Here is a 26,943-nt window from a genome sequence, read left to right as displayed (position 1 = left end):
CACACACAGAAACACACACACACACACACACACGCCTACATGGGCAGACTGTCCATTCATAGGATGGTAGATTTTCTGGAAATACTGTTGTCCTCAACTTTGACTTTGGAGGTAAGATTTAGTAGACCCTACCTAAAATACAGCTGGCTCTCTTGTCTTAGAAATTTGCATTATTAGGGATTTCCCCTGGGTGCCCAAATGTATGCTTTGAAACTTTTATTAATTCTACATGGCTGGAAGTTCTGAGGAAAGCTGGTGATTCTACGAAGGGATATGAAAATTTGCTGGGCTGATTTTTTTAAAGTCTGTATGCCAGAAGACTTTTTAAAACCTCCTGCATGAGACAGGTATGCTTTTGTTTGAAAGTCTTGGCTGAACCTGACTTATTCTGTTTTCCAGAGAAACCATTTGAAGCAGAATCATAAACATGCATCGTAGAGAAATACCCCTGACACTTTTGGTGCTTATGTTTATAAGCACCTCAGGTAAGTAATTATAATCAATCACAAACATACTTCATTGGTTGTCTAGAGGGAATATCAAAGTTTGGCTTATTTATGTGGAGGTGGTTACTGAAGATGTTGAATTTATTAAAATGTGTGGTTTAAATTTTACTTTAGAAAGTTGCCAACCATTTGGTATGCCTGGAATAGAGAAGAAAAGATTCATAGGACTGGGATCAAGTAAAGACTCATGTGGAGTTACCAATAAAGAAAGGATTCAGCCCTGTGAGTTTATGTAGAGAGAGCAGGAAGGGAAAACTTTTATCCTGCAATACATTTGTCTGAGATGAAAATTTGCTTAGCTTCACGTTATTTGAAACTGAAGTGATCACAGCCATCCTTGTTACTGATTTTTACAAAGTTTTAACACATTGTTTCCTCCCCGAAAGGAAGGCAAAAGTTCATCTCATTATCTAGGTAGTGAGGAAAGTGAGTGGGAATAGCTTACAGATCTTAAAGAAAATATTAGAGTTAGAAGGACTACATAAGAAAGAGTCTGCTCGGACCAGGAAGACAGGTGGGCTTTGTGTCCGGTGTCAGGTACCGATTTTAATTTATTAGCAGTCACTGCTCAGAGACTCTCGCTGAGAAGGTTCTGAAACCTCAGCAGGGTTCTCTGAAGAAGAGTTCCATGATTGATTAACAAGGTTCTCCAAAGGCTTTGGAGAAGAAGGAAGGGGCACAATTGTTGATTTGCCTTGATCCAGTATCTGGAGGAGGGAAGACATGAGCGCATGTCCCCTACTTTGAGAATTACTAATGAAGAGATTACAGTTTGGTTATTGATACTTTCAAATAATTCAGGTCCAATATCTGGGTATATTTACTTAAGAGGATCTATGTATCATTGAGATCCATACAATGCAACACTACCCAGGTGTTAAAGGAAGGAGACAGACCTCTTCTTGTTGATATGGAAGGACCTGTCAGAACAGGTGAGAGAGACCAAGGTGTAGGAAAGTGTACATCATATGAAAAGGCCCCTTGCTCTAAAGGCCCCATAGACATAGGCTGATAACCTTGCTCCCAGGTTATAATGAAAACATGCTGCAGGCTCCAAACAGCCATGCAGCCTTTGCTGTAAGGATGCTAAGATCCCCACTCTCTGTCCTTTGAGGTATTTGAAGAGCACCTTTTGTGAAGGGGCCTCTCTAGGCAGACATGACAATATTTTCCATGTCAGATTCATTTAGCTGAAGTTAGATGACATCTTATTATTGCCCAAACTCAAGACAATTCCAAACCCAGACATCGCTGCAGAGGCTATAGTCTCTTGACCCTGCTGGATCCTGGTGCTCCATTCATGTAAGATGGGGAGGGTGTTCTGGGCCATCCATACACCTTGAACTCCACTCATTTCTCCAATCAAAAGCCATTTCAAATCAACAAAGCCTGCAATGCTAAATGTAAGATTAGATCTCTGAAGCCATTAGCTGGCTGGGGAATATGAACTTTCAACTGCCAACCATGCACCCTGGAGAGTATGAATTCCAGGCTAGGTTTCTTTAAATGATGACTGTCCCCAAAGAGGAATAAGTGCCTATGTCTGTACAAACAGAGGCACAGGGGTTCATAGAAGCTTTTTTTTTTCATTAATTTTTATTGGAGTATAGTTGATTTACAATGTTGTGTTAGTTTCTGCTGTACAGCAAAGTGAATCAGTTATACATATACATATATCCACTCATTTTTAGATTCTATTCCCATATAGGTCATTAGAGTACTGAGTAGAGTTCACTGTGCTATACAGTAGGTCCTTATTAGTTATCTATTTTATATATAGTAGTGTTTGTATGTCAAACCCAGTCTCCCAATTTATCCCTCCCCCCGACCTTTCCCCTTTGGTAATCATGTTTGTTTTCTACACCTGTGACTCTATTTCTTTCTTTTTTTTTTTTTTCCGGTATGAGGGCCTCTCACTGTTGTGGCCTCTTCCACTGCGGAGCACAGGCTCCGGACGTGCAGGCTCAGCGGCCATGGCTCACGGGCCCAGTCACTCCGCGGCATGTGGGATCTTCCCGGACGGGGGCACAAATCCGTGTCCCCTGCATCAGCAGGTGGACTCTCAACCACTGCGCCACCAGGGAAGCCCCTCTATTTTTTTAAATAGGTTCATTTGTACCATATTTTTAGATTCCACATATAAGCTATATCATCTGATACTTTTCTTTCTGTTTCTGACTTACTTCACTCAGTATGACAATTTCTAGGCCCATCCATGTTGCTGTGGATGGCATTATTTTGTTCTTTTTTACGGCTGAGTAATATTCCACTGTATATATGTACCACATCTTCTTTATCCATTCCTCCATCAATGGACATTTAGGTTGCTTCCATGTCCTGGCTATTGTAAATAGTGCTGCAGTGAACACTGGGGTACATGTACCTTTTCGACTTATGGTTTTCTCCGGATATATGCCCAGGAGTGGGATTGCTGGATCATATGGTAGCTCTCATAAAAGCTTTTTCATGATTGACCAAAACCTCGAAATCACCCAAATGTTCAACACCAATAGAATGGATAAATTGTCAATTACTAACACAATTAGATACTACATAACTATGAAGAAAAAACAAATCACCACTACATGCAGCAATATGATTGCCCATCATAGACATAATGGTGTACAAAAAGTCCAGACACAATAGAGCACATAATGTATGATTTTTGCACTTTGTTATATGTAGATTACATCTCTAAAACTAGAAAATAAATCAAGCTGTTAATGACCTAACATCCTTTTAGGTGTCAGTTAAAACTAACACCCACATGTACACATGCATCACACCTTCTAAGCTGAAGTCCTGAATTGTAAGATAAAGATTTAATAACAACCACAGGATGCGAGGTTGATGTTCATTAAACGTTGTGCTTCCAGGTAGGTTGACAGCCATGTTCTCAAAGAGTGTTTTTGCCATTAGAGCCACTTCCTCTCTACCTTGTGGTTAACAACCTTGTGGTTAAAACCAGGGTTTGAGAAATAAACCCTGACTGTAGAGAAAGCACGTTCTCTGTGGCCTCAGAGAGTTGCTCTGTTCAGTTTAAGAGTTCTCATTCTCAAAATACAGTCAAAGGTTGCTGCCAGAAGACAGGATACAGGGAAGGTCCATTCACACTGACTTTGAACTGTTGGAAGTGAAGAAGGAAGGGAATGATGACCCTATACAGCACAAAGGATCAGATAAATTTCTAAAGCCAGAGTATCTGGGTTAGTTGAGAAAGAGGGACGAAGAGAGAGAGAGAGAGATCTCAGAAAGAGGAAGTGACAGATACCCAGATTTGGAGCGAGTCAGTATGAATTAATTATCAGTATGAATTGTATGCATCATGTATTGAGTATCCACATGGTAACCTAGAGAGGTAATGAATGGATTTATACACAGATAGGCACACGTTTAACCATCCCCACGCCTGCCCGGGGAATGGTTAGGTAGAGTGGTTGAGAACAAGACCCGTGAGACTTCTGACGATACAAGTGGAAAACTCTGAGGTCTCTAGGTTTCTCTTTTTATTTTCCTTGGAGATTCCTCAGCTAGGGATGTTTTGGGGTAGGTGTGGCAACACTGTGACTTTGATGGCTTTCCTTGAGAGGAAGTTGTAATGTGTAACATTTCTTTTAAAAGATTACAGTGCATTTATGTCTTCTAGCTTTGGTAGGTTAAGTTCCGGTATCTTCCTGTTTGGGAGAAGCTGTTGGAAGGTTTTTCTTTCTTCATTTATATAGTGAAAGTGCCTTAGTGTTAGAAAGATTGACCTCCTGTTTTTTAGTGTTGGAAAGATTGACCCTAAAATAAAAGAATCCACAGAAATGAGACTTTGAGATTTTTCAGGATGTTAACTAACCCAGCTTCTTCACCTAATGCATTAGTGGAAAAAATTTACCTTTGTCATTCTGTTTTTATATTTTTCTTTTACTTTGCTAATCTTTAGAAGAAACGTGTACCTCACGTCTTCACATTACTGCAGTTGAAGGGGAACCTTTCTATCTGAAGTATTGCTCATCTTCATCTGAGCGTGAGAATAAAACAACCACCATAAAATGGTACAAAAATGAATCGCATGGACCCCTTGAGCTGAGCTCGAGTAGTTCACCCAGAATTATTTTGCTCGATTATGTTTTGGAGTTTTGGCCGGTTCATTTGAATGACAGTGGATCTTACTCTATCCGAATGGGGTGAGTATACCTTCTCTTTGCGTTGGCGTGTTTCATAGCACTCTTGGACTTTGTTCAGCAAATCAAATATACAGTAATTGGGAAGGTCAGATAATCCATCCATTTTCTTCTCCCTACTCTTCCTACAACATGAAATAAATACTTCATTGTTGAAAAATTAAATTAAATACTGCCCTGTGTTTATTTTCTTAGTAATCATAATGAAAGGAGATGACCTTAGTATGATTTACTTTTAGCTGATCCTTGCCAAAGATAAGTGAGGATTGAATGAAATTCATTTTTTTTTTTTTTTTTTTTTTTTTTGCTGTACGCGGGCCTCTCACTGCTGTGGCCTCTCCCGTTGCGGAGCACAGGCTCCGGACACACAGGCCCCGCGGCCATGGCTCGCGGGCCCAGCCGCTCCGCGGCATGTGGGATCCTCCGGGATCGGGGCACGAACCCGTGTCCCCTGCATCGGCAGGCGGACTCTCAACCACTGCGCCACCAGGGAGGCCCAATGAAATTCATTTTTAAATTCAGCTGCTTCTGTTGCCTAGAGCTGCCGGTCAAAGGAAATAAATGGCGAGGGCTTCGTAATGTTATGAGCAGGTAGTGAAGGAGGGCAGTGTCAGCTTCCTGGGTGGTAACCTCAAGCTGGGGAGATGGGTTGGTATTGGTGTAGACACATCCTAGTCCAGGTTTCAGGGGTTTGTTGAGAGCCAGGTGGCAGTACTGGTGAAAGACGTGTGTGTCAGCCAATCACAAATTTATAGCCAGGGACTGAGAGGGGAACACTGAAAGGGCTTTGCACAGCCTTCTCAGGCTAACCCTAGAGTCTTCCAGGATATTCGTAGTCAAGGATCCTAAATTCTGTGAAATGACGGCAACCCACTGAATGTGTCCATGATTATTACTGAAGTTGGTTCTCTTTATACTTTATTTTGTGAGATGGGGAAGGAGTAACTGGGACAAGAAAACTTCTATGTGATGAACCATTAGTGAGAACATTGATGGCATAGTGTTTATCCAGTACATTTGTGATGTTGTGTCTGTACTTATGTATGTGTGTATTTTTATAGAGATTTGAGACTGACCTGTAGAAAGTAGCTTAGGGGTGATGGTGCACTGCCAGATGTAGCAGATTTTTTCATGAGTGCCTCTGGAGTGAGTCCTCATCATTATCAACCGTGCCTTTGAGAGCAGAGTGAGATATCACAGTGAAATCTTGATAGCACTCCTGTGGTTTTGCACAAAAAGGGGTCATTTTGGTTTGTTTTTATATATAGGAACTCCCTGGAGTTAGAAAGAAGTTCAGACACTCTTTTTAACCAGTGAATTTTATGTGACCTTTTAAGAGGGACGATTCCAGAAGTATCACAAGGTCACAACTGGGTCTTTTCAAACTAAGGTAGAATGTATACTCACAATAGGGGTAGAGGAGGAAGAACATCTCCCGAATCCTGATTGAAGAAAGACGTGATGTAAATGCACAAACTATTCTGGACAAGGCAGAAAGGACAAACTGATGGGGAGAGTCAGTCATCTATGAATGTCACTTGGAGACAGGGAGGAACGGGGGCATTAACTGTCTTTCTGATGTGAAAGGTGGAGAGCACAGCCTGGGGTAGGAAGAGAAGGTGGACTCATCAGGTGGAGGCAGGATGTCAGAGAGGCATGGAGGGGCCAGGAAGAGGACAGGGGGTGTGACGGGCTCAGAGCGCTGCGTGATAAGCTTTGAAGGGGTTGGAGGCTGATGAATAACATGAGACTAAAGCGATGGTGGGGGCAGCAGCCTTGACAGTGGTTTTGAAAATAAATGGGACCCTACACAGGAGAAGGTGGTTTTGAACACCTGGGAGTGTTGAAGATAGAAACTTTTTCAAATATAGTGCAACTGGTGAACAGTATTCTGTTTTTGCACAGAGGTGTGTGTGTGTGTGTGTGTGTGTGTGTGTGTGTGTATGCATGCATGTGTGTATGTGTGCATGTATGTGTGTGTACATCATTTGGGTGAGTGAGTCTTTGTAGTTTTGTGTGGGAGTCATCAATGACCAGATGCTACTCCTGGAATCCTCCTTTAATTTTTCAGGAGTCCTCTACTAATAATCAAATGTCTCTGGAGACTGATACTTTAATCCTACAGAGAAAGAAAATCGCATCGTCTGATCAAAGTTTTGTGAGAGGATAGTATTGTACCAAGCACTCCTGGCCTTGAGGGCCAAACTGATGTGCATTTGCATCTTGGCCCTATTGTGTACCAGGTGTGTGACCTTGGGCAAGTTATTTAACCTTGCCTGAAGGTTAGGTTTCTCATCTTAAGTAAGGAAAAGAGTCATCTCAGTGCACACACGTGGTACAATACCTGGAACTCTGTGCATGCCAGTTTTCTGTCCATCTGATTGTAGAGAGCTGGAAGAGCCTCTGGGGGGCGAGTACAAATGGGTCAGGCACACAGGACAACGTAACCTCGTGTAGTATTTAGTACGTGGATCTCTATATAGTGCAGTTCAAGCAAACATGAGATTGCAAACATCTTCTTTTTTAAAACATCATTTCCACTACTATATTTAAAATGGATAACCAACAGTCACCGACTGTATAGCACAGGGAACTCTGCTCAATATTATGTAACAACCTAAACTCAAAAAAATTCAAAAAGAATTTGAAAAAAATAGATACATGTATATGTAGAACTGAATCACTTTGCTGTACACCTGAAACTAACACAACATTGTTAATCAACTGTGCTCCAATATAAAATAAAAAGTTAAAAAAAAGATCGTTTCCAAAAATGCTGTTAAAATTTTTTCCTCCTCTATATTCCTAACTTCTAACCAGAAGGAACAACAATGACATCTATTCAAACTACTTTTTGCTGAGTAAGGTACTTAAACTGCTAATATAACTACGTGGAGAGCAGCCACTCCAGACATGGTTTACTCAACAGTGAGAGAAGAGGATAGGAACAAAGTGCCCTGAGAAATATAAAACGCAGTGCATATATACAGACCTTCAGAAAGCATTACAGTCCTCACGAAACCACCTCCACTCTCCCACCCTGGGTTAAGAATCTTTGAACCTGTCCATCTCTAAAGATCATTGACATTTTAAACATTTCTGTCCTGACATCCATAATACATATGGTCTGATGTCGGGGTGTGTGTGTGTGTGTGTGTGTGTGTGTGTGTGTTTAGGACATCTCGGGTTTTTCTCCTTTACTACCCCCTCCCCCCCTCCCATGGCAGTTATTAAATTTCTTGCTGCACTGAACCAAATATAGACAGAGCAGGATTTGGGCATCAGTGAATGAGTCTCTTTATACACAAATAGGGAAAAATTTCACTGGATTGGTTACTAAAAGGTGGTATTTGCAAAGTCTCTGTACTAGTGATAAAATATGTCCAACCCTTTATTTCCTAGAAATGATACTCATGACTGGAAATTAAATGTCATCAGAAGACCTAAACACAGCTGTTTTACTGAGAAACAAGTAGTGAGTAAATCTGTGGAAGTTAAAAAATCTTTGCAGATAGCCTGTGAACATAGTTACCATCAAAAACTGGTCAACAGAACATTATTGTACAAGGTAACGCTTTTAAAATATTTTAACTTAAAACTTGACAGAAAAGACAAAATTCCAAAGTGAGGGTCTGATGGCTGTGAAGCATTTTGGTCTTGTAACATACAAACTGTGAGTCCACACAGCTCAGGTGGCCTGTCTGAGCTCCTACATGTAACGCAAGTGTCAAGGTTCCTGCTCCATGTTAGGCATTCAATAAACGATAACAGCTTCCTCTCCCTTCCTTAATTTTCCTTTTCTTTCAAAAAATTTAATTTTTAGGAATGCTAGCTCATTTTCTTCTGCTGCATATACTTAAATTTTTAAATTCTGTTGTATATGTTTGTTCTGAATATATGCATTTACAAAATTGGAAGATGGAAAAAATGAATGATGAAGATAGCAGAGATCATTCATAATCCCACCAGCCAGAGAATGGGGTTTTTCTCCATGTAAACATCTACTTTTAAAAAGTGGTATTTTCCTTTATCCACTAAAAATTATATTGTGATGATTTCCCCACATCTTTAAACATTTTCCCAAACATGGATTCCATTGTGTATACACACTTGTTTCTAAGCCCCTGTTATTGGACATTTGTTAATTTCCTACTTTTCACTATTATTTATAAGGCTAAAATAAATATCATTCCCATAACTCAGAAGGTGTATTATGATGTTATTCTTTAACTAAACCCCTAAAAGTAGAATAACTGGATCAAAGGCTATGAGCATGTTTATGGCTTTTGATTTAAATTATCAAGCTGTTCTCCAGGGAGCTACACCAGTTTAAAACCCTCTTTTTCTCATGCCACTACCACATGGGAATGAATAATTTAAGAACATTTAAAAATCTGACGTGCAAAACTTCTGTAACTCTTAGTATCTTTCCCCCATTTCTTTCCTTAATAACAAGTTAAACATTTTTATGTATTTATTGCATCTTAATATTACTTCTCTTGTGAACTGTTTTCTTCAGTTGATGTACCTTTTACTTGTTGAGTTGTAAGAGCTCCTTTAGACAATACTATGGAAATTGTGTATACACAAGTATATATGCAGTCACATGTACATACATAATATGCATACACATGCATGCACACACACAACACAAATTATATTATTTCTATAGAGGAACAAACCTGAAAAGTGTAACTCTGTCATGGAAACTTTGAAGAGCTGTGAGAGAGGGTGGTCTGAAGAGACGACCTTGAGAAAGTTCAAGCTACTGATGATGATTCCTTAGAAATGTTTGTTTGTACCTTTTGCTTGAACACTGTTTACTTGTGATTTTTCAAGGGAAGCTCTTATCCAAAATGTTTTCCAAATATCTGTATCAGCCCTGAGTTGACTTGACTCTATTTCCTGTCACATGTACAAATGTTTTTACAGTATATATAAATTTGTGGGGATCAGTGTACTGGGTTTTAAGAAATCCCTCTATGCAGTTATTTGAATTTAGAAAATAGATGTATTGAGAATGTTTTTAGCTAGAAAATTGAGGGAAGGGGAACAAGGAAGCTCAATCAGTAAATGATTGGAAAAAGAATAAAGATATTTTTATATGCCTTGGAATTGATATTTTAATATGCCTTAGAAAAAATAAGTTTGGTTTATAAAAATTTGATGTATGCAGAAACAATTCACTGATGTGAGATACACACATGGGTGCTTCACAAGCCCATTCTAAGCACCCTCTGGGTCTAGCTCCACTTGCTACCAGCTTTGGCAGCTTTGAGAGGAGTCTGTGGGCAGTAGTTGCTCCTTGGTTGGTATTTACAGGAACAGTGTCACATAGTGAAGGTTAGCAATTTAGTTTCCATTTTCCCCATCTCATTCTTAGATTGCTTCAGAACCTATTTATTGGTATCTGATGGCTGGATTGAAAAAGGTGGCTTTTTTGTAATTAATTCCTACAACATACAGAAATTTGTGATAGAGAGACATGTTTGTGTGTGCCTATACATTGGAATATTTTTCATGCATTTCTAATCAGTCCACTGTCTTCTGGTGGAGGACATCAATGGGTGTGGGTAGTCTGCTAGGTACCTGGTTCTCTGAGTAATTCTGTTCCCACCTCCACTACCCACGGGATGGGTAGTCCTGAATACATGGAATTCAGCTAAAAGCATTAAGAAATAGAATTGCGTGGAAAGTTTTGACCCAAGCAGGGACTTTTTGTTGTTGTAGTGGGTTTTTTTTCCTTTCTCCTCTTCCTCCTCTTCCCTCTCTTTGTGTGTAAAGAGAGAGATTAAAGGAAAATGAGGAAAGCAGCTACAGTGCCCCCTATGCTCTATTTCCCAGCATTTAATAATAGTGATAATACCAGGAATGGGACTCTATTTCATTGTTCCAGTAGAGGCAGTGCCAGATCACTGAGACATTTGCTCAGAAATTGCTAGTTTTTATTCTATTTCCCTCTTTCTCTAAATATCTTTAACTTTAAAATTTTGAATTCTTGTCATGTGATACCACTCTTAAATATATTTTAACTTGCTTTTTTTAATAACAGAACTGTGAAAAGATAGAGAACAATCAAACCCCATTTTTAAAGAAGAATGCAGAGTTTAAAGATCAGGGATATTATACCTGCATGTTTTTCCTTCTTCATAATGGCAAACTATTTAACGTCACCAAAACCTTCAATATAACAATAGTTGGAGGTAAGAGATATCTTAGAATTGGGAAAAAACAAATGTATCTTAGTAAAATGGAATATTTTCTTTTTTTCTAAAGCCGTACGGGAAGCCAGAGGCAAACTTAGTTGGAGTTGTGACCACATCACTAGTTCAAATATACGGGTGAAAATCATTTTGGCATCAGCTGCCATGCTGAAAAATTTTGGGGGGGATAGTAATGAACGTTTATATAGGTGAACCTCTGATGTGTCAGTTCTCTTATTTGGTATTTGACTAAATTGTGGAATCTTTTGTTATTAAGCATCTGCTTGCACTCAGTAAATACTTATTGATGGGTGTCTATATTCAATAAACTGTACTGAGTATTGGGAGGTAAGGGAATCATGGAAATACAAAATGAAGTGAATAATGTATGATTATCAGGAATTTGATTATAGTCAGGAAAGGTTGAAGCCAAACCCGGCCTCTGTACCCCGACACCAAATTAAATCTCTGAGACAGAGTTGTGGGTGAAGTAGAAAGAAATAGCTTTATTGCTTTGCCAGGCAAAGGGGACCACAGCGGGCTCATGCCCTCAAGACTGTGTGTCCCGCCCTGGAAGGGGTCGTGAGGAGTCTTATAGCGTTCAAGGAGCAGGGCGTGGTCAGCTCGTGGACACTCCTCTGATTGGCTGGTGGTGAGGTCATTGGGAGTCGGCATCATCAACCTTGGGTTCCAACCGGTCTGGGATCTATATGTGCTTACTGTAGTCGACCTAAAAACTATGCACAACCTAAAAGCTGAGAGAGATAAAAATATGCACAAACTAAAAGCTGAGAGTTATGTTTTATTGGGCGGGAATTTTTAGGACTTCAAACCTGGGAGGCAGCATCTCAAGTAACCCTGAGAGAACTGCTCCAAGGAAGCAAGGGGTGGACCCAGGTTATATAGAAGTTTTGCAACAAAGGGCAGGTAGTCTGAACGTCAAAAGATTATTGTTAATTAAAGAAAACCAGATATCCCAAGTGAAGGAATTTATCGCTTTTCTATGTATGGGAAGACGCAAGAGTCTGAGCTCTCTGGCATCCTTCCTCTGATGTGCACCTCAGCTCTCTGGGGCCAGTATCCTGTGTTTTCACACCCTGAGTTTCTTCAGGGCTCCCTAAGGAGTGTGGGCAGTCTGATGGCTGCTAGATGGTAGGTATTCTTTCCTTCCTGAGTTTCCTCAGGGCTCATCAGCTCTCTTGGAGGGCTTCAATCGCTGATGACTGTGACATCCTTTGTTTACTGATATGGCAGGCAATATTCCATTTATCACCATTAACTTCTCCCGCCTGGAGGGGGTTTCAGTACCTGCAAAACAGCTCAAAGATATTGTTGTGTGTATCCCTTGAGGGGGACCAGGACCCTGCCCCAAGGCTGCACTGTTGTTTCTTGACTGTTCCTCCCTTGTCTCTGCATCCTCTCCCTTCCCTGATTAGTAACCGTTTGAACCTGCTTGTTGGAACTCAGGGAAGGTCCTGGAGGCTGAATGAAGCCTATTTCCTGTAATCCAGAAATGGATGGGGGACACAGAAAGGCTTTTGTGCCCAGGAGCCCCACAGGGGCCTGCTCAGTATCGAGGTGATAAGCCACAAAGAAGCACCGTAGAATATGAAATTGGAGTCATCTGTGAGGTGTTAAGGGTGCAGAGAGAGTCCAGAGGTAGAATAGATGCCGGAGGCTCTGTTTGAGCTGGTTCTCAGAGGCTGCGTGTGATGGACGAGCAGAAGGACGTGCTAGGGATGGGCTGGGACAAGAACGTGTAAGGAGCACAGGCATGGCTGTAGAAAAGGGCTGTATATTTTGGGATGATGGCTACTGGTCTGGTTTATCATGAACCCAGACCATATATAATGGAAAAACTGAAGCCTGGAAGTTTAGGGTGATAGAGACCCTAGAAGTAATTTAATTAAACCCTATCCAGTGAAGATATCCTTCATATGACTCAGCCAATAATAGATCATTCAGGAACTACCATGGAAATTACCAAATCACCCAGCAGCTGGGTCCAGATTTTTTTAAATTAATTAATTCACTTTTGGCCGCATTGAGTCTTTGTTGCTGTGTGCGGGCTTTCTCTAGTTGCGGCGAGCAGGGGCTACTCTTCATCACGGTGCACGGGCTTCTCATTGTGGTGGCTTCTCTTGTTGCGGAGCATGGGCTCTAGGCACACAGACTTCAGTAGTTGAAGCATGCAGGCTCAGTAGTTGTGGCTCTTGGGCTCTAGATCACAGGTTCAGTAGTTGTGGTGCACGGGCTTAATTGCTCTGCAGCATGTGGGATCTTCCCGGACCAGGGCTTGAACCCGTGTCAGACGATTCTTAACCACTGCGCCACCACGGAAGCCCTGGGTCCAGATTTTAATGATTGATTGTAGAGAAGTCTTTCTTTCTCATTGAGTCCAATTACTTCTTCTTGTAGCTTCCACTCACTGTTTGTGTTTGCCTTGAGTAACCCCACAGATTGTCTGGTCCCTTCTGAAAATGACAGCTCCTTCGAGTGTCTGAAGACAGGTGGCTTATCCACCCTTCACGTTCTTTCCCATCATCCAGGAAGCTGTAAACTCCTGGGATGACTCATTCAACAACGTTGTGGGTTCACAGTTACTAGAGCTCGTTGACTTTAGCAGAGTTTTCCCTCTTCTCTCCAGCCATCCACTTATATAGCTGTATTCCACGCATTGCGAATCGACAAAGTACCACAAACTTCCTGTCTTCAAACTGCACAAACGTATTACCTTACAGTTCTGGAGGTCAGAAATCTGAAACGGGTTCACTGGGCTAAAATCAAGGTTTTGGTAGGATTGCATTCCTTCTGGAGGTTCTGGAGGAGAATCGATTCCTTGCCTTTTGCAGCTTCTAGAGGCGCCTTGCAACCTTGGTGCATGCCACGTCCTCCATCCTCAGAGCCCACAGTGCAGCATCTTCAGATCTCTTTCACCTCTTCCTTCATCTCATCTTCTCCTTTTCTGACTCTGACCATCTGCTTCCTGCTTATGCGGATGCTTGTGATTACACTGGGCCCACCTGGCTAATCCAGAACACCCTCTGTATCCGAAAATCCTAAATTAAATCGTATTGCCAAGTCCCTTTTGCTGTGTAAGGTATAATATTCAGCATCTGGGAGTTAGGATGTGAACACCTTTGGTGGGGGGCCTTATCCTGCTTGTCACACCCCATAACCTGGGTATCCCATAACTAAATTCTTAAACGCAGTAAGTTCTATTTATCTACCTTAAATTCTGCAGTTTGACTTTATTTACTATCATATAAATCCTATATCTCTGGTCCCTTGACACTTCCACCGCCAACTCCCTCCCTTCATCCATCTCTGCTTTCGGCCCATCAGCTCCTCGTTCCTTCCTTCTTGGAAGGAGCAGTAAGAATATCCATTATCGGGCTTCCTGCGTACTGCAAAAAAAAAAAAAAAAAAAAAAAAAAAGAAGAATATCCATTATCAAAAGAGCATGCACAAGACTAGGAATTGTGCCAGATACTTTCATTGAACCCTGTGAACTTGTGACCTTGGGTGAGTTAAATGACTGTGTTTTTCTCTGCCTCATTCCTCACTAGTGACATGGGACAGTAATGAGTTGAGTCATCCCTCATAGGGTTGCCTTGAGGACCGAGTGAGTGAGGGTATAGAGCCTTGATAATGGTGCCAGGGACATGGAAAGCTCTGTTATTACCATGTTAGTATTACCGTCTCCCGTCTCCTCACCCCCATATCCCCACACTGCCCCACGTGCTATTCTTCTGTCTTAACCACCCATTTTGTTTTCCTTGTCTTCTTGGAGAATGCCACCTGTGTCTTTCAGGACTCAGCTAAATGTCCGTCCTCCTCCGTGCTCCCATGGCCTCTTGTTCTTATTTCTGGTTGCTGTCAGAATCGGATGACATGTCTGTTTCTGTCACTAGAATGAGAAGCTCCTGGGAAGAAGGGATTAACCTGTGTTCTATTCCTCATGTTGGTCTCTCCTATACTTACGGCTGGCCCTTTGTACATGTGCTCATTACATGTATGTTGAGTGAATTACAGGCATACCTCATTTTATTGCGTTTTGCAGATACTGCTTTTTTTTTTTTTTTTTTTTTTCAAATTGAAGGTTTGTGGAAACCCAGCATTGAGCAAGTGTATCAGCGCCATTTTTCCAACAGCATTATTATTATTATTATTATTATTATTATTTTTTTTTTTTGCGGTACGCGGGCCTCTCACTGTTGTGGCCTCTCCCGTTGTGGAGCACAGGCTCCGGACGTGCAGGCTCAGCGGCCATGGCTCACGGGCCCAGCTGCTCCACGGCATGTGGGATCTTCCCAGACCAGGGCACGAACCCGTGTTCCCTGCATCGGCAGGCGGACTCTCAACCACTGTGCCACCAGGGAAGCCCCCAACAGCATTATTTTTAAATTAAAATATGTACATTGTTTTTTAGACATAATGCTATTGCACACTTAATAGACTATAGTATAGTGTAAACATAACTTTTCTATGTGCTGGGAAACCTAAAGAGTCGTGTGACTCGCTTTATTGTCACATTCATTTTATTGTGGTGGTCTGGACAGAACCCGCAATACCTCCAAGGTCGTTCTGTACTGAGGTAGGACCAGTTTCTTCAGTTGTGCCTCATTCAACAGGAAGTCAGGACTCTTCACCATCCTGGCCATTTTCCTTTGGATTTGGTGAAGTTTGCCACCATGCTTTTAAAATGTGGAGCTTAGAGTTGAAGTTGATGATCAGGAGGTATCATGGCCTCTGCTGAGGACAGCGGGACTGAGCGCCTACCTTGCCTGTGGTCACGGATGTAGATCTCTGAGCTGTCACGTGGGGAGCATCACTGCTCTGGATCACAGTCCACTCAACCCACCTGGCCTCTGCCATTTGTCTTCATCTCACACTCTGGCTGGTCTGCTGATGTCTCTCCCCCTGCAACTGACAATCTGTGTGCCATTTTGATCCAGGGATAGTAACTTCAGAGGTAGACTAGACATGCCAGGGGCACACACTGAAGTGTTTCCTTCCTTCTGTTACCTTCAGTAGGATTGTACCCTTCACTTTACACCAGTTTTACATACCCAGTGCCGCTCTGGGTTCTCCAGGATCTACATCGAGTTCTAGTAGATGGCATCCTTTCTCAAAGATGTCCTTCCATAAAGATGTCCTTTACACCTCCTCTTCCCAGGACTCCCACCAAATTCCTGAGAAAAGGAGATCAATGAAGAGAAAAATAATCAATAGCAATTTTCTCCAATACTCAAAACCACCTCCTGCCCCTGTGTGCTTCAAGCAACCTCTGTTCCTCCATGCTCAAACCTGAGGGTCAGCTCCTCGTCTGGCAGCAGTTCCTCCAGCTCTTCCTGCCTACGTGAATTCTAGTCTTGCCCAGAGTCTGAATCCCAGAAGAGATTCTTACCCTGGGTTTCTTGTTTTTTTTTTAAATTATCTATGATCTACCTCTCAGCTCATTACGAAGGTAGTTGAAGATCTCCGTATTTTAACTATTTTATTTTAAATTTTTCTTTATCTATTTATTTTTGGCCGCACTGTACAGCTTGCGAGATCTTACTTCCCCGACCAGGGATCGAACCCGTGCCCCCTGCAATGGAAGCAGGGAGTCTTAACCACTGGGCCTCCAGGGAAGTCCTTTACCCTGGGGTTTTGCTACACTAGTTTCTTTCTGTATCCTTTCCACATCACTCCTCCTTTCCCTTCTTTGCTCTTCACTCTGTAACGTGTGCTTCCTGGGAGAGCCTAGGAGGGCGTGGGTGCTGCAGGAGAGCACCTGAGTCCCCTTTAGTCCTCATGAGCCAGCACATCTGCTGGGCGCCTGGGAGCCCCCATGGGGGATGCACTGGACATTACTTGTAAATGCCCCAGAAGCACCGGAAGTACCTAGAAGGGGGAGTCCAGGTCATGAAGAAAGTTGCCAGTGCTGATAATAAGAGCAGCAAGGACTGGACTACATAGCCGTGTGAATGAGGGACCACAGGGCTGTCCGTGTTCTGCAGTTATTAGCATCCTAGGTTGTGGGATAGTCCTCAGTGGGCGGTTGCTGGGGGATTGCTTCCTTCCTAAGTGTTACTCAGTGGGGCTGAGGTAGAGAATATCTATGTACCTCCAGTCTGGGTCAGAGGTCACTAAGGAACAGAAGTAGAACTGAGTTTACAGGGGTGGACACCCCAGCAGGGCCGGGACTAAGGTGAGGCAAGTGAGGCATCCAGGGGTACTCCTCTCACTGTCCTGCCAGGGGAGGGTCTCAGGAGCCTTCTGAGAGTAAGTGCCTTGCCTACCCTACCTGAGTCTTGATCTTGCGCCCAATAAATCTACCTTGAGGAGTTGAGAGCAGATGGAAGGAAGAAAGGCAGAGCAGAAAGACATATCCCAGTGACTTTGCATCTTCTAAGACCTAAAAGTTTCATTGTCTCCCTGGATGAGCATCTTCTGGCTTTTACCTGCTGTGGCAGAAGCCAGAGGCTGGAATTGAGGGGAGACCAAATTCAGTGTGCTTTCTCCAGCGAGGTGAGCTTTGAGTTGATGGAAAGTGAAACAACGACCAGTATTCCCAGCAACCCTTATTTAATGAAAATACATTAAATAATAAATGTAAAGCGATGACTGTTAGAATCTTGGTTACCTGGAATAATAAGTGTATTACAACAAATGTCTGTCTTAGCAAAACTCCTTGTAACACTAATGCATCTTTCTTTTCTTTTTTCACTTTCAGACAACAGTAATATAATTCCAGCTCTTTTTGGACCAAAGCTTACGCATGTTAAAGTGGAATTAGGTATATTTTGACATACATATATTTTGGATTTGTGAACGGGGGTCATAATAGTCTTCCAAGGCTAAACCTGGTTCCTAATTGATCAACACTGTGTTCATAACACATACCATGTTTACTGAAGAATATTGAAAAAGCAGGAAAACCTTGTCATTTTTTGAATGTTGCCCTTTTTAGTAATAATTACAGTCTGTTCAAAAGATTATGGAAGTGCCTGTGGTTTGCAGACCTGTGGTTTTAGTCACTTTGTATGCGGCTTTTCTCTAATAGTATCTATGATCATTTTTAAATATGAAAACTCAATGAGAATACTCTGGAGAAATGATTCAAACTTATTGTGTGGTTTGAATATTTGATTAATGGGTTCACTTTGAATCAATGGACTCGACTCTACATTTAGGGTTTGTTTAGACAGGTCTTGATGATTTGATATGTCCAGTTGAGTAATTTCTTTCAAAAGAGAAAGGAAGGAAGGAAAAGAATAAATTCACTATGCCAAACTGAGTACTGTATTAGGTAACTGAAATATGTTATTGTATTAAATCCTCAAAGCAACCCTGAGGGGTATTGTTCCCATTTAAGCTTCAGATTAAATGACCAAAGCTCAGAAAGGTTAAGTAATTTGTCTGAAGTTAAACCCCAGGAAAGGGGCAGAGCTGGGATTCAGGTTTCTTACATTGTTTGTTTGTTGTTGATTGTCATTTGATCCTGTTCATTGTTTGCAAAGCACACACCTTTTGACTACAGATGGCCACAGTCATGTATATGACCACATATGCCCAATGTAGCTTGGATACTTTGCCATTTGCGTTTGTGGCTTGCCTGCTTTCTAGTTTTATTGATTTCTGAACTTTGTTATTTTTTCTTCTCATTTTAGGTTTAATTTGCACCTCATTTTCCCTTTGTACACATGGAGAGTTAGAGAATTAATTTAAATTCTCCTCTCCTGTAGTTTGTGTATTTTAAGTTCTAAATTTCCCTCTAATCACTGTTTAACTGTTTCCAACAATTTTGATATGCCATATTTTCATAACTATTCAGTTCAAAGTTTTAACTATTTTTAAAATTTTTCCTTGTGATATTTCTTTCATCTATGGATTACTTATGTTTCTTAATTTCCAAATATTTGGAGGATTTTCTAGTTATTTTTCTGTTATTGATGTCCCGTTTAGTTCCATTATGGTCCAAGAGTATACATTGTATCATTTAAATCTTAAAATTTGTAGTAACTTACTTGGACCAGAATGTTCTAAGTGCATTTGAAACAAATGTGTATTCTGCAGATTTTGGCTTAGTCCTTCTATAAATATCAATTAGGTGAAGTTGGTTAATGGTACTCTTCAAATCATCAATATCCTTACTAATTGTTTGTGTGCTTTCTCTATCTGTTGCCAAGAGAGATGTTAATATCTCCAGCTATGATGCTCAAGTTGCTATATATCCTTTAGTTCTGTCTATTTTTGCTTTATGCATGTTGAGGTTATCTTATGGGCACATACAAATTGATGCCTCTTGAACTGACACTTTAACATTATGAAATTTCTCTCTTTATCATACTACATCTTTTCCCAATCCCTACTCTCTCTCATGTTAGATAGACACACCAGTTTTCTTTTGTTTGGGACTGGCATGTTTTATCTTTTTTCACATCCTTTTACTTTTAACATTTCATTGTTTTTTTTTTTTTTTTTTTTTTTTTTTGCGGTATGCGGGCCTCTCACTGTTGTGGCCTCCCCCGTTGCGGAGCACAGGCTCCGGACGCGCAGGCTCCGGACGCGCAGGCTCAGCGGCCATGGCTCACGGGCCCAGCCGCTCTGCGGCATATGGGATCCTCCCAGACCGGGGCACGAACCCGTATCCCCTGCATCGGCAGGCGGACTCTCAACCACTTGCGCCACCAGGGAGGCCCAGCATTTCATTGTCTTTATACACAAAATATGTCTCACATAAACTGCATATATTTGGATCTTTGTTGAAATCCAGTCTGCATGGTGTTTAGTACATTTACATTTAATGACTTACTAATACAGTTGGTTTGAGACCTCTCAACTTGCTGTTTTCCAGTTGTCCTATGTCTTATTTCTTCCTTTTATTCTCCTTTCCTTTCAGATTAATATTTTTTAATTTAATCTGTTTTGTTTTCCTCTTAGTTATACCATTTTGTATTCTTCATTAGTAGTTCTCCTAGAGGTTACAATATATATCCTCTTACTACAATAAGACAAATGCACATATTAGTACGTTGACAATTTCGCAGACATGTGAGAACCTCACAGCAATTAATTTCATTCATCCTCTTATCTCACTTTAAGCTACTATTTTATGTATTTCTCTCCTGCATATGTTATAAAACCCACAAGAATTTGGCATTATTATTGCTTTAAACACAAAAATTATTTTGTATTTACCCAAATGTTTGTCCTTTATTGCACTGTTCATTTCTTAATGTATGTCCTTGCTTTCATCTGGGATAATTTTTCTTTGAGAGTGAAACATTTCCTTTGGTATTTCTTATAGTGTGGTTATGCTGGCAATACATTCTTTGGGCTATTATTTACTTGAAAATATCTCTATTTACCTCCAGTTTTGAAGATTTTTTTCAATAATTTCAATAATTCTAGGTTGGCAGTTTTTTCCTGCACTTTAAAGATGCCCTTCTGTTGTTCACTGGTTTCCATAGTTTCTGCTGAAAGACTGGTCTTATTGTTGGTACTTTGATGTGTCTTCTTCTTCTGGCTGCTTTCAAAATTTTCTCTTTCTCTTTGATTTTGATGCGTCCAGGTGTGGTGTTCTTTGCATTTTTCCTGCTTTGGGTTCCTCTGAGCTTCTTGAGTCTGCAAGGGATGTATTTAATTAATTTGGGAGACATCCTCTGCCATTATGTCTGAATATTTCTTCTTCCCCTTTCTTCTCTTCCTCTCCTTCTCTCCTCTCCTCCAATTACACGTAGTATGCTCTTGTTCTGTTATTTTTATTTTTTTCCCTTCTGTACTTTAGTTTTGATATTGGCTTGTATTCAGCCTTAGCCGAATCCTGACTTCTTTTATTTTTATGCTCAGTCTCTGTTAAAACCATTGAGTTCTTAAATTCAAGTTTTTTTCAGTTATCAATTGCTCATTGGATTCTTTTAAAATAGGTTACTCTTCTTTGTTGAAAACATCCATCTTTTCATCTACCTGTCCCTCTTTCCCTCTGTTTTCTTTAACCTATGTATATTAGTTATTTCATACTCTTTATCTGCCACGTCAGGCATTTGGATCATCTTTGGGTCAACTTCTATTACCTCTTTTTTCTATTGATTGTTGTCCCCTTTTCTTGCGCTTTTGTATGTCTCTCTTTGTTGTTGTTGTTGATCTTTCTGTATCTAAAACAACCAAGGTGAATGAAGTTTGTATTACTTTTCCCTAAGAGTGTTTGCCTTTTCTTTGTTAGGCAGATAATGTGAGGGTTTGATCATCTCAATCCAGTCAGGAATTGAGCTGAGCAGTAGCTAGGATGCAGGTTTGTTGGATTTAACCTGCTTTTCATCTCTTATGGCTGGGGGGAGACTCCAGTCACGTGTGTGTTGTCCTCCAGTGGGACTTACTCTGCTAAGTACCATGAGACAACACGAGAAATCATTAGGCCTTTCCAGCCTCCTATGCTGCCCAAGCCCTTAGCAATAATCCTGTGAGCCCATGTGGCTGTCAGCATCTCCACTGGAGTCTCTTTTCTCCATGAGATTCCCTCTATTTTGTACAAACCAAAGCAAATTCCTTCCAGGAATAAAATGATGGCTATCTCAGCTCACCATGGAAGGACTTTATTCCTGACTGTAGTTCATCTGTTTCTCTTTGTTTTCCCTGCACTTTGATGTCTTTAATTTTTAGCTAATTTTTTTTTTTGTTTTGTATCCATTTTGTTTTTCCAGAAGTTACAGTGGGTATATAGGCCTGACACTACCTATAGGTTGAAAAGAAAGTCCACTGGCCATCCTAAGTTTTTTTTTTTTTTTTTTTTCTTTTTTTTGCTGTATGCGGGCCTCTCACTGTTGTGGCCTCTCCCGTTGCAGAGCACAGGCTCCAGACGCGCAGGCTCAGTGGCCATGGCTCACGGGCCCAGCTGCTCCGTGGCATGTGGGATCTTCCCGGACGAGGGCACGAACCCACGTCCCCTGCATCGGCAGGCGGACTCTCAACCACTGCACCACCAGGGAAGCCCTGGCCATCCTAAGTTTTAATAATTGATTTAGACATAAACATTTGAAGAGAAGCCAGTTCATAGTTTGGTGATGACTTGTAATTGCAACCTAATTTCTCTGATTTATAATTTTTTTAAATTGCAAAACAAGGCATTTTTTTCCTTAGATGCAGCTCTATATTATCATTGTATATTAGGTTAATATACATTGGCTGTATTAATTTCAACCTTTGAGAAACCTAAGTTTCTAAAATCTGAACATCGGTTGTCAACTTTTACCTAGGAAAAGATGTACAGCTCAACTGCTCTGCTTTGCTGAATGAAAAGGATGTGATTTACTGGAACATCTGGAAAAAAAATGGAAACGATCCTAATGTACATGAAGAGGAAGGGATAAGAATTAGGTATGAATATGTGATATATATAATATATATCATGATATACAAAAATCATATAGTATCATATATATATATGAGATAAAAACACCAGACTCCTGAATGGCTGATAGGATGCTTGAGATGAATTTAACTTATGATTATAACTTACATATTTTATAATTCGCATACTCTAGGCTGATGCATTATGCAGAAATTTATTGCTGAGACCTAAATTAGAAAAAGAAGGTCAATGAAGCTTTTTAGCATCGCCTTACAGAAGTAGCTTTTGGTCAGTCAGGATCTGATGGGGATGGGGACTTTACCTAAGCATCTTATAAAAGAGTGATTACCTAGGCCACTGTCATCTGAATTTTGAAAATTGTGTTAAATGCTTTGTTTTTACTACTGTACCAGAGAAAAGACCAAGTCAGGAGCCTGGGACGTGTACAAGTTATTCCGGGCCCCTTGTGTGCAGTAGGCATGCCTAGTTGTGTTGCCCACGTGTCACCGTGGGGCCCACTGGGTATCCATAGGTGACAAAGCACATCATCAGTACCTTTCCCTGAGGACCCTGGGGGCAGCCCTGGACACAGCCAGGCCATCCATCTATGGCTACCTGTCCAGATCTATGCCCTGTACTTGGCTTACACACACAGCTTTCTTTGTTCTGATTGTTGAAAATAATTCATTATAAGATACTTGAGAATGACCAAAAATCACAAAGAGAGAAATAGCCCTCTGAAGACAGCTTTGTGTGTGTGGCAGGGGGACTGGGGTGGGTGGATTTCTTTGCTGGGCGTGAGATATGCTGACACAGACACTGCTTCCTGCTCTTTAGAGATAGTTCAGAGCTTCTTTTTAGAACATTCCTTACAGGGATTATCTTTCTTAAAGGTGAGAAGTGAGGAATTTTCTCAAGTCCAGAAGGGCCCCCAAAGATTGTCAGGTGTAAGTGATGACCCAAGAAAATACTAATTTAAATGACCAGTCTCCTGCCCTGTGACATCCTTGTTGGTCCATTGACACTGATCATAATTATGGCAGCACTTTCCTGTCAGAGTCCATTAATGGAAATTAGAAACACACTAAGAACAGCTAGAAAAAGCAAACAGGGCAATGGTTAGATATAAATATCTAGAGGCAGAGTTGGCAAAAATTTCCAAATGCCATCTAGTGTAAATAGCCTATATTAAGGAATGGTTATACTTATTCAAACAAAACATGCTAAGCCTATGGCCATTACAATGTTTCTGAATGGCTTTGGGTCATTACTGTCATTATTAAGGTAACTGTACACTCAGATTCTAGTGAGTAGTGGTCCTAAGGTGTCTGTCACCTTAGCTGCACTTGTGAGGGTTTTTTTATACCCTCGCCCAGAACCGGGTGCATAATCAGCTCTCATGGAGTGTTGGCTCAGCTGGATTGCGTGGCTGTCCTGCCACTTTATCTTGTCCTCAGCGTCTGGCCCCCACCAGATTCCTGCATTTCCTCCTTCTCATGACCCATTGTTAATCTCTGAAGGCATAGAAGACCAATTCACCAAACTTACTAGAAACGGAGCTTCAGTTAAACTAAGGGCTTAAGCGAGGCTAAATCTTTATACTGGGTGCATGAACTTATGTCATCTAATTTGGCTTCTCAGTGGGGTTTTTTTTTTGGTGCTTTCTTTGTGGATTTTACATTGATGTTAGATGGTTGATATTTCTGGGTGGGTGACTTCTGTACAGAATTATGACTTCTCTTCTAAAATGCATTTGAGACAGTTAGAGGCTACAGTGGGTACCACATCCCAGCTGCGGGGGGCCTGGCGGGTGAGCGACTACACCTGGGAGTGCTGGCTGACCGCACACCTTCAGAGCCTGCCACTAGCAGGAAGCAGATGCCAAGAGCATGTGCCCTGCATCAGGGACAGGGTGGCTTGAGTCCTTTTAGTAGAGAAAGAGAGCTGGCTGCTCCTGGTGGCCTCCGGTCATTTTCTGTCACTCACTGAGCAGCTTAATTGGCATTTCTCATGTGCTTGGAATTGTCTGACAATAGAGGTTTTAATTTATTTTAAATGCTGAACAAAAGAAGAGTGATCGTTAGGACTGCAAGGACAAACTTGATATGAATCTGCGTCTGTATTAACGATCCGCAGCATTGTCACAGCTGGTGGAGACTTCACAGTGGGAGGAATGCTGAGTAGTCAGGACAGGAGGAACAGGGGAAAACGCCGACACACCTGGGAGATACTGAGGGTTCAGTTCCAGACCACCACAGTAAAGCAAATATCACAATAAAGCAAGTCACATGAATGCTTTGATTTCCCAATGCATATAAAAGTTATGTTTACACTATACTGTAGTCTATTAAGTGTGCAATAGCATTGCATCTTAAAAAATGATGGGGCTTCCCTGGTGGCGCAGTGGTTGAGAGTCCACCTGCCGATGCAGGGGACACGGGTTTGTGCCCCGGTCCGGGAAGATCCCACATGCCACGGAGCGGCTGGGCCCGTGAGCCATGGCCGCTGAGCCTGCGCTTCCAGAGCCTGTGCTCCGCAACGGGAGAGGCCACAACAGTGAGAGGCCCGCGTACAGAAAAAAAAAAATGTACCTACCTTAATTAAAAATACTTTATTGCTAAAATAAATGCCCAAACCATTATGATAGTAACATCAAAGATCACTCATCACAGATCCCCTTAACAAATATAATAATAATGAAAAAATGTGAAAGTTTAAGAATTACCAAAATGTGACACAGAAACATAAAGTGACCGAATGCTGTTGGGAAAATGGCACCAAAAGACTTGCTTGATACCCTGTTGCCACAAACATTCAATTTGTAAAAAGTGCAGTATCTGCGAAGCATAATAAAGCAAAACTCAGTAAAATGAAGTGCGCCTGTAATTGAGAGAGAGAATATTTTCTTGTGTTTTCAACTGAGCATCATTACCTCCCAGACATTTTAATTTTAGGCAGTTTACAGCGCCGTCCCCAGATGGTCTCAGGAGGGCTGAGACCCCCAGGGAGCAGGGGGCTCACACTTGAAGAGAGCCCACCAGAAGGGGACTATTCCCTGGAGTCCACAGAGCTGTGTCTTTGTGCAGATGTATTTGCACATACAAATTCCTCTTTCATGGGTAACGTTGCTGGCAATGACACAAAGCCTATTGCTAAACCATTTTCCTCTCTTACAGGACTTCAGAAGGCAAATGGCTTGCTTCAAAAATACTGAGAATTGAGAATGTTAATGAAAACAATCTAAACTTTTCATATAACTGCACTGCAGCCAGCGAGGGAGGCATAGACACCAAAAGCTTCATCTTATTGAAAAAAGGTGTGAGAAATTTTATCTTTGGCAGTTTGTGGAAACCTGGAATGTTGCAGCTGAGAGACCTGTCATAGCTCATCACTTCCTCATCTTACACACCAGGAACCAAGCTCCTGAGAGGTGAAGGGTTTGCCCTGTGTCACAGGCATTCAGTGGCAGAGCTGGTGCTCAGCCCTTGCTGCAATCCCCTGTGCCCTGATTCCAAGCAGAGAATGAAAACCTCAAGTGTATTCTTTTGCTCTCCATCATATTCCAGTCCCGTGTAGCAACCAGGGGCCCAGAGCAGGGAGGTAGCTAGAGCTCAGGGTTGGAGATGCTGGTGGGTGAGAGTCACAGGGGAGGTGGTCCGGGCAGCTCTGGCTCACTCTGAACAACAGGAGGAAAGTTTGCTGCTTGGTGTAGGATGAGGCCAGTGGTCCAGGAGTAATTGCCGCCTCCACTGTACCTTAGCTGGGCCCTGGGCACAGGGGCCCTTGGGTGTGGTCTTTCATTCAACAAAGACTAACTTAGGCTTCCCTCTCTTGGGATAGTCCCTGGACTTGGCAAGTGGACAGTTAGTTGATGGCTCTGATCACTGGACTCAGAGTTTTTCAGTACCTACCTGATGGAGGGCATCCTCCACCAAAACAGTCCAACCGAGGGCCACAGACTCAGGAGCTGCTCAGAAGTAGTTCTGTAAACTCTCCTAGATCAATGCATGGCTGTGCTATCTCTGCCATAGATGTTTCTACCCTGATCATTTTTTCCTTCTGCTGGGCTCACAAATATTGTGTGGGGAATAGGGTCTTTGACTCCACCATTATCCCTGGAGGAGTGTGTGGGCCAACGTGAGAGTGTGTGTATTTGTGCGGCACAGTCATAGATATGTAAGCCTTTCAGAGATGCAGGAACCCCAGGGGCTGGCTTTATTCAGAGTTCACTTACTAAGCAACGATGATTGCTTACTTACATCCTAATAATTAATTTTACCGGAAAGATAATCCCTAAAATTGTGTCAAGATGACAAGAGTTTTATGTATGCTTACTCTTTTTGACCTAGAAATCCCACCTCCATTAGAATCTACTCTAGGAAAATAATCAGAAACATAGATAAGGGTTTATGCCTATGTTCATTGCAGCATTATGTATATTTATGAAAAATTGCAGTCGATCTAAATACTGAGATAGTATGAATTATAATTTTAAAGACCTAGAGAAATGCTCATAATATAATGTTAAGAAATAAAGAGTGATCACCAGATGGTTCCAACTAAGTAAATGTTTTCAGGGAAAAAACAAAACCTGGAAGGAAATGTACTAGCATGTTGGCGGTGGCCATTGCCACACTGTGGGATGGTTATTAAATAATTATTCTATCCTTTATACTCCTCTGTGTTATCTCATGTTGTCCATAATGAGCATAAACTGAATCAATCTA

At 41.5% G+C, this 26,943-nt stretch overlaps 1 protein-coding gene across 3 annotated transcripts in view; it reads left to right on the top strand.

Moving 5' to 3' along the window:
• Positions 1-427: 427 nt before the first annotated feature.
• Positions 428-26,943, top strand: part of IL18R1 (interleukin 18 receptor 1) — a 32,620-nt gene continuing 6,104 nt past the window's right edge. For 2 of the 3 annotated variants that reach the window (XM_060117599.1, XM_060117597.1), the window contains exons 1-7: positions 428-485; positions 4,438-4,678; positions 8,078-8,243; positions 10,728-10,878; positions 17,600-17,662; positions 22,122-22,242; positions 25,393-25,532. In XM_060117599.1, coding sequence (XP_059973582.1) covers positions 428-485; positions 4,438-4,678; positions 8,078-8,243; positions 10,728-10,878; positions 17,600-17,662; positions 22,122-22,242; positions 25,393-25,532 — 940 coding nt within the window. Of the gene's footprint in view, positions 486-4,434; positions 4,679-8,077; positions 8,244-10,727; positions 10,879-13,525; positions 13,628-17,599; positions 17,663-22,121; positions 22,243-25,392; positions 25,533-26,943 lie in introns of all 3 variants that reach the window. The other variant, XM_060117596.1, reaches the window with a different exon arrangement.

The sequence above is a fragment of the Mesoplodon densirostris genome, chromosome 14 (genome assembly GCF_025265405.1).
Source record: "Mesoplodon densirostris isolate mMesDen1 chromosome 14, mMesDen1 primary haplotype, whole genome shotgun sequence".
Lineage (NCBI taxonomy): Eukaryota > Metazoa > Chordata > Mammalia > Artiodactyla > Ziphiidae > Mesoplodon > Mesoplodon densirostris.
This window is presented reverse-complemented; position numbering and strand designations above follow the sequence as displayed.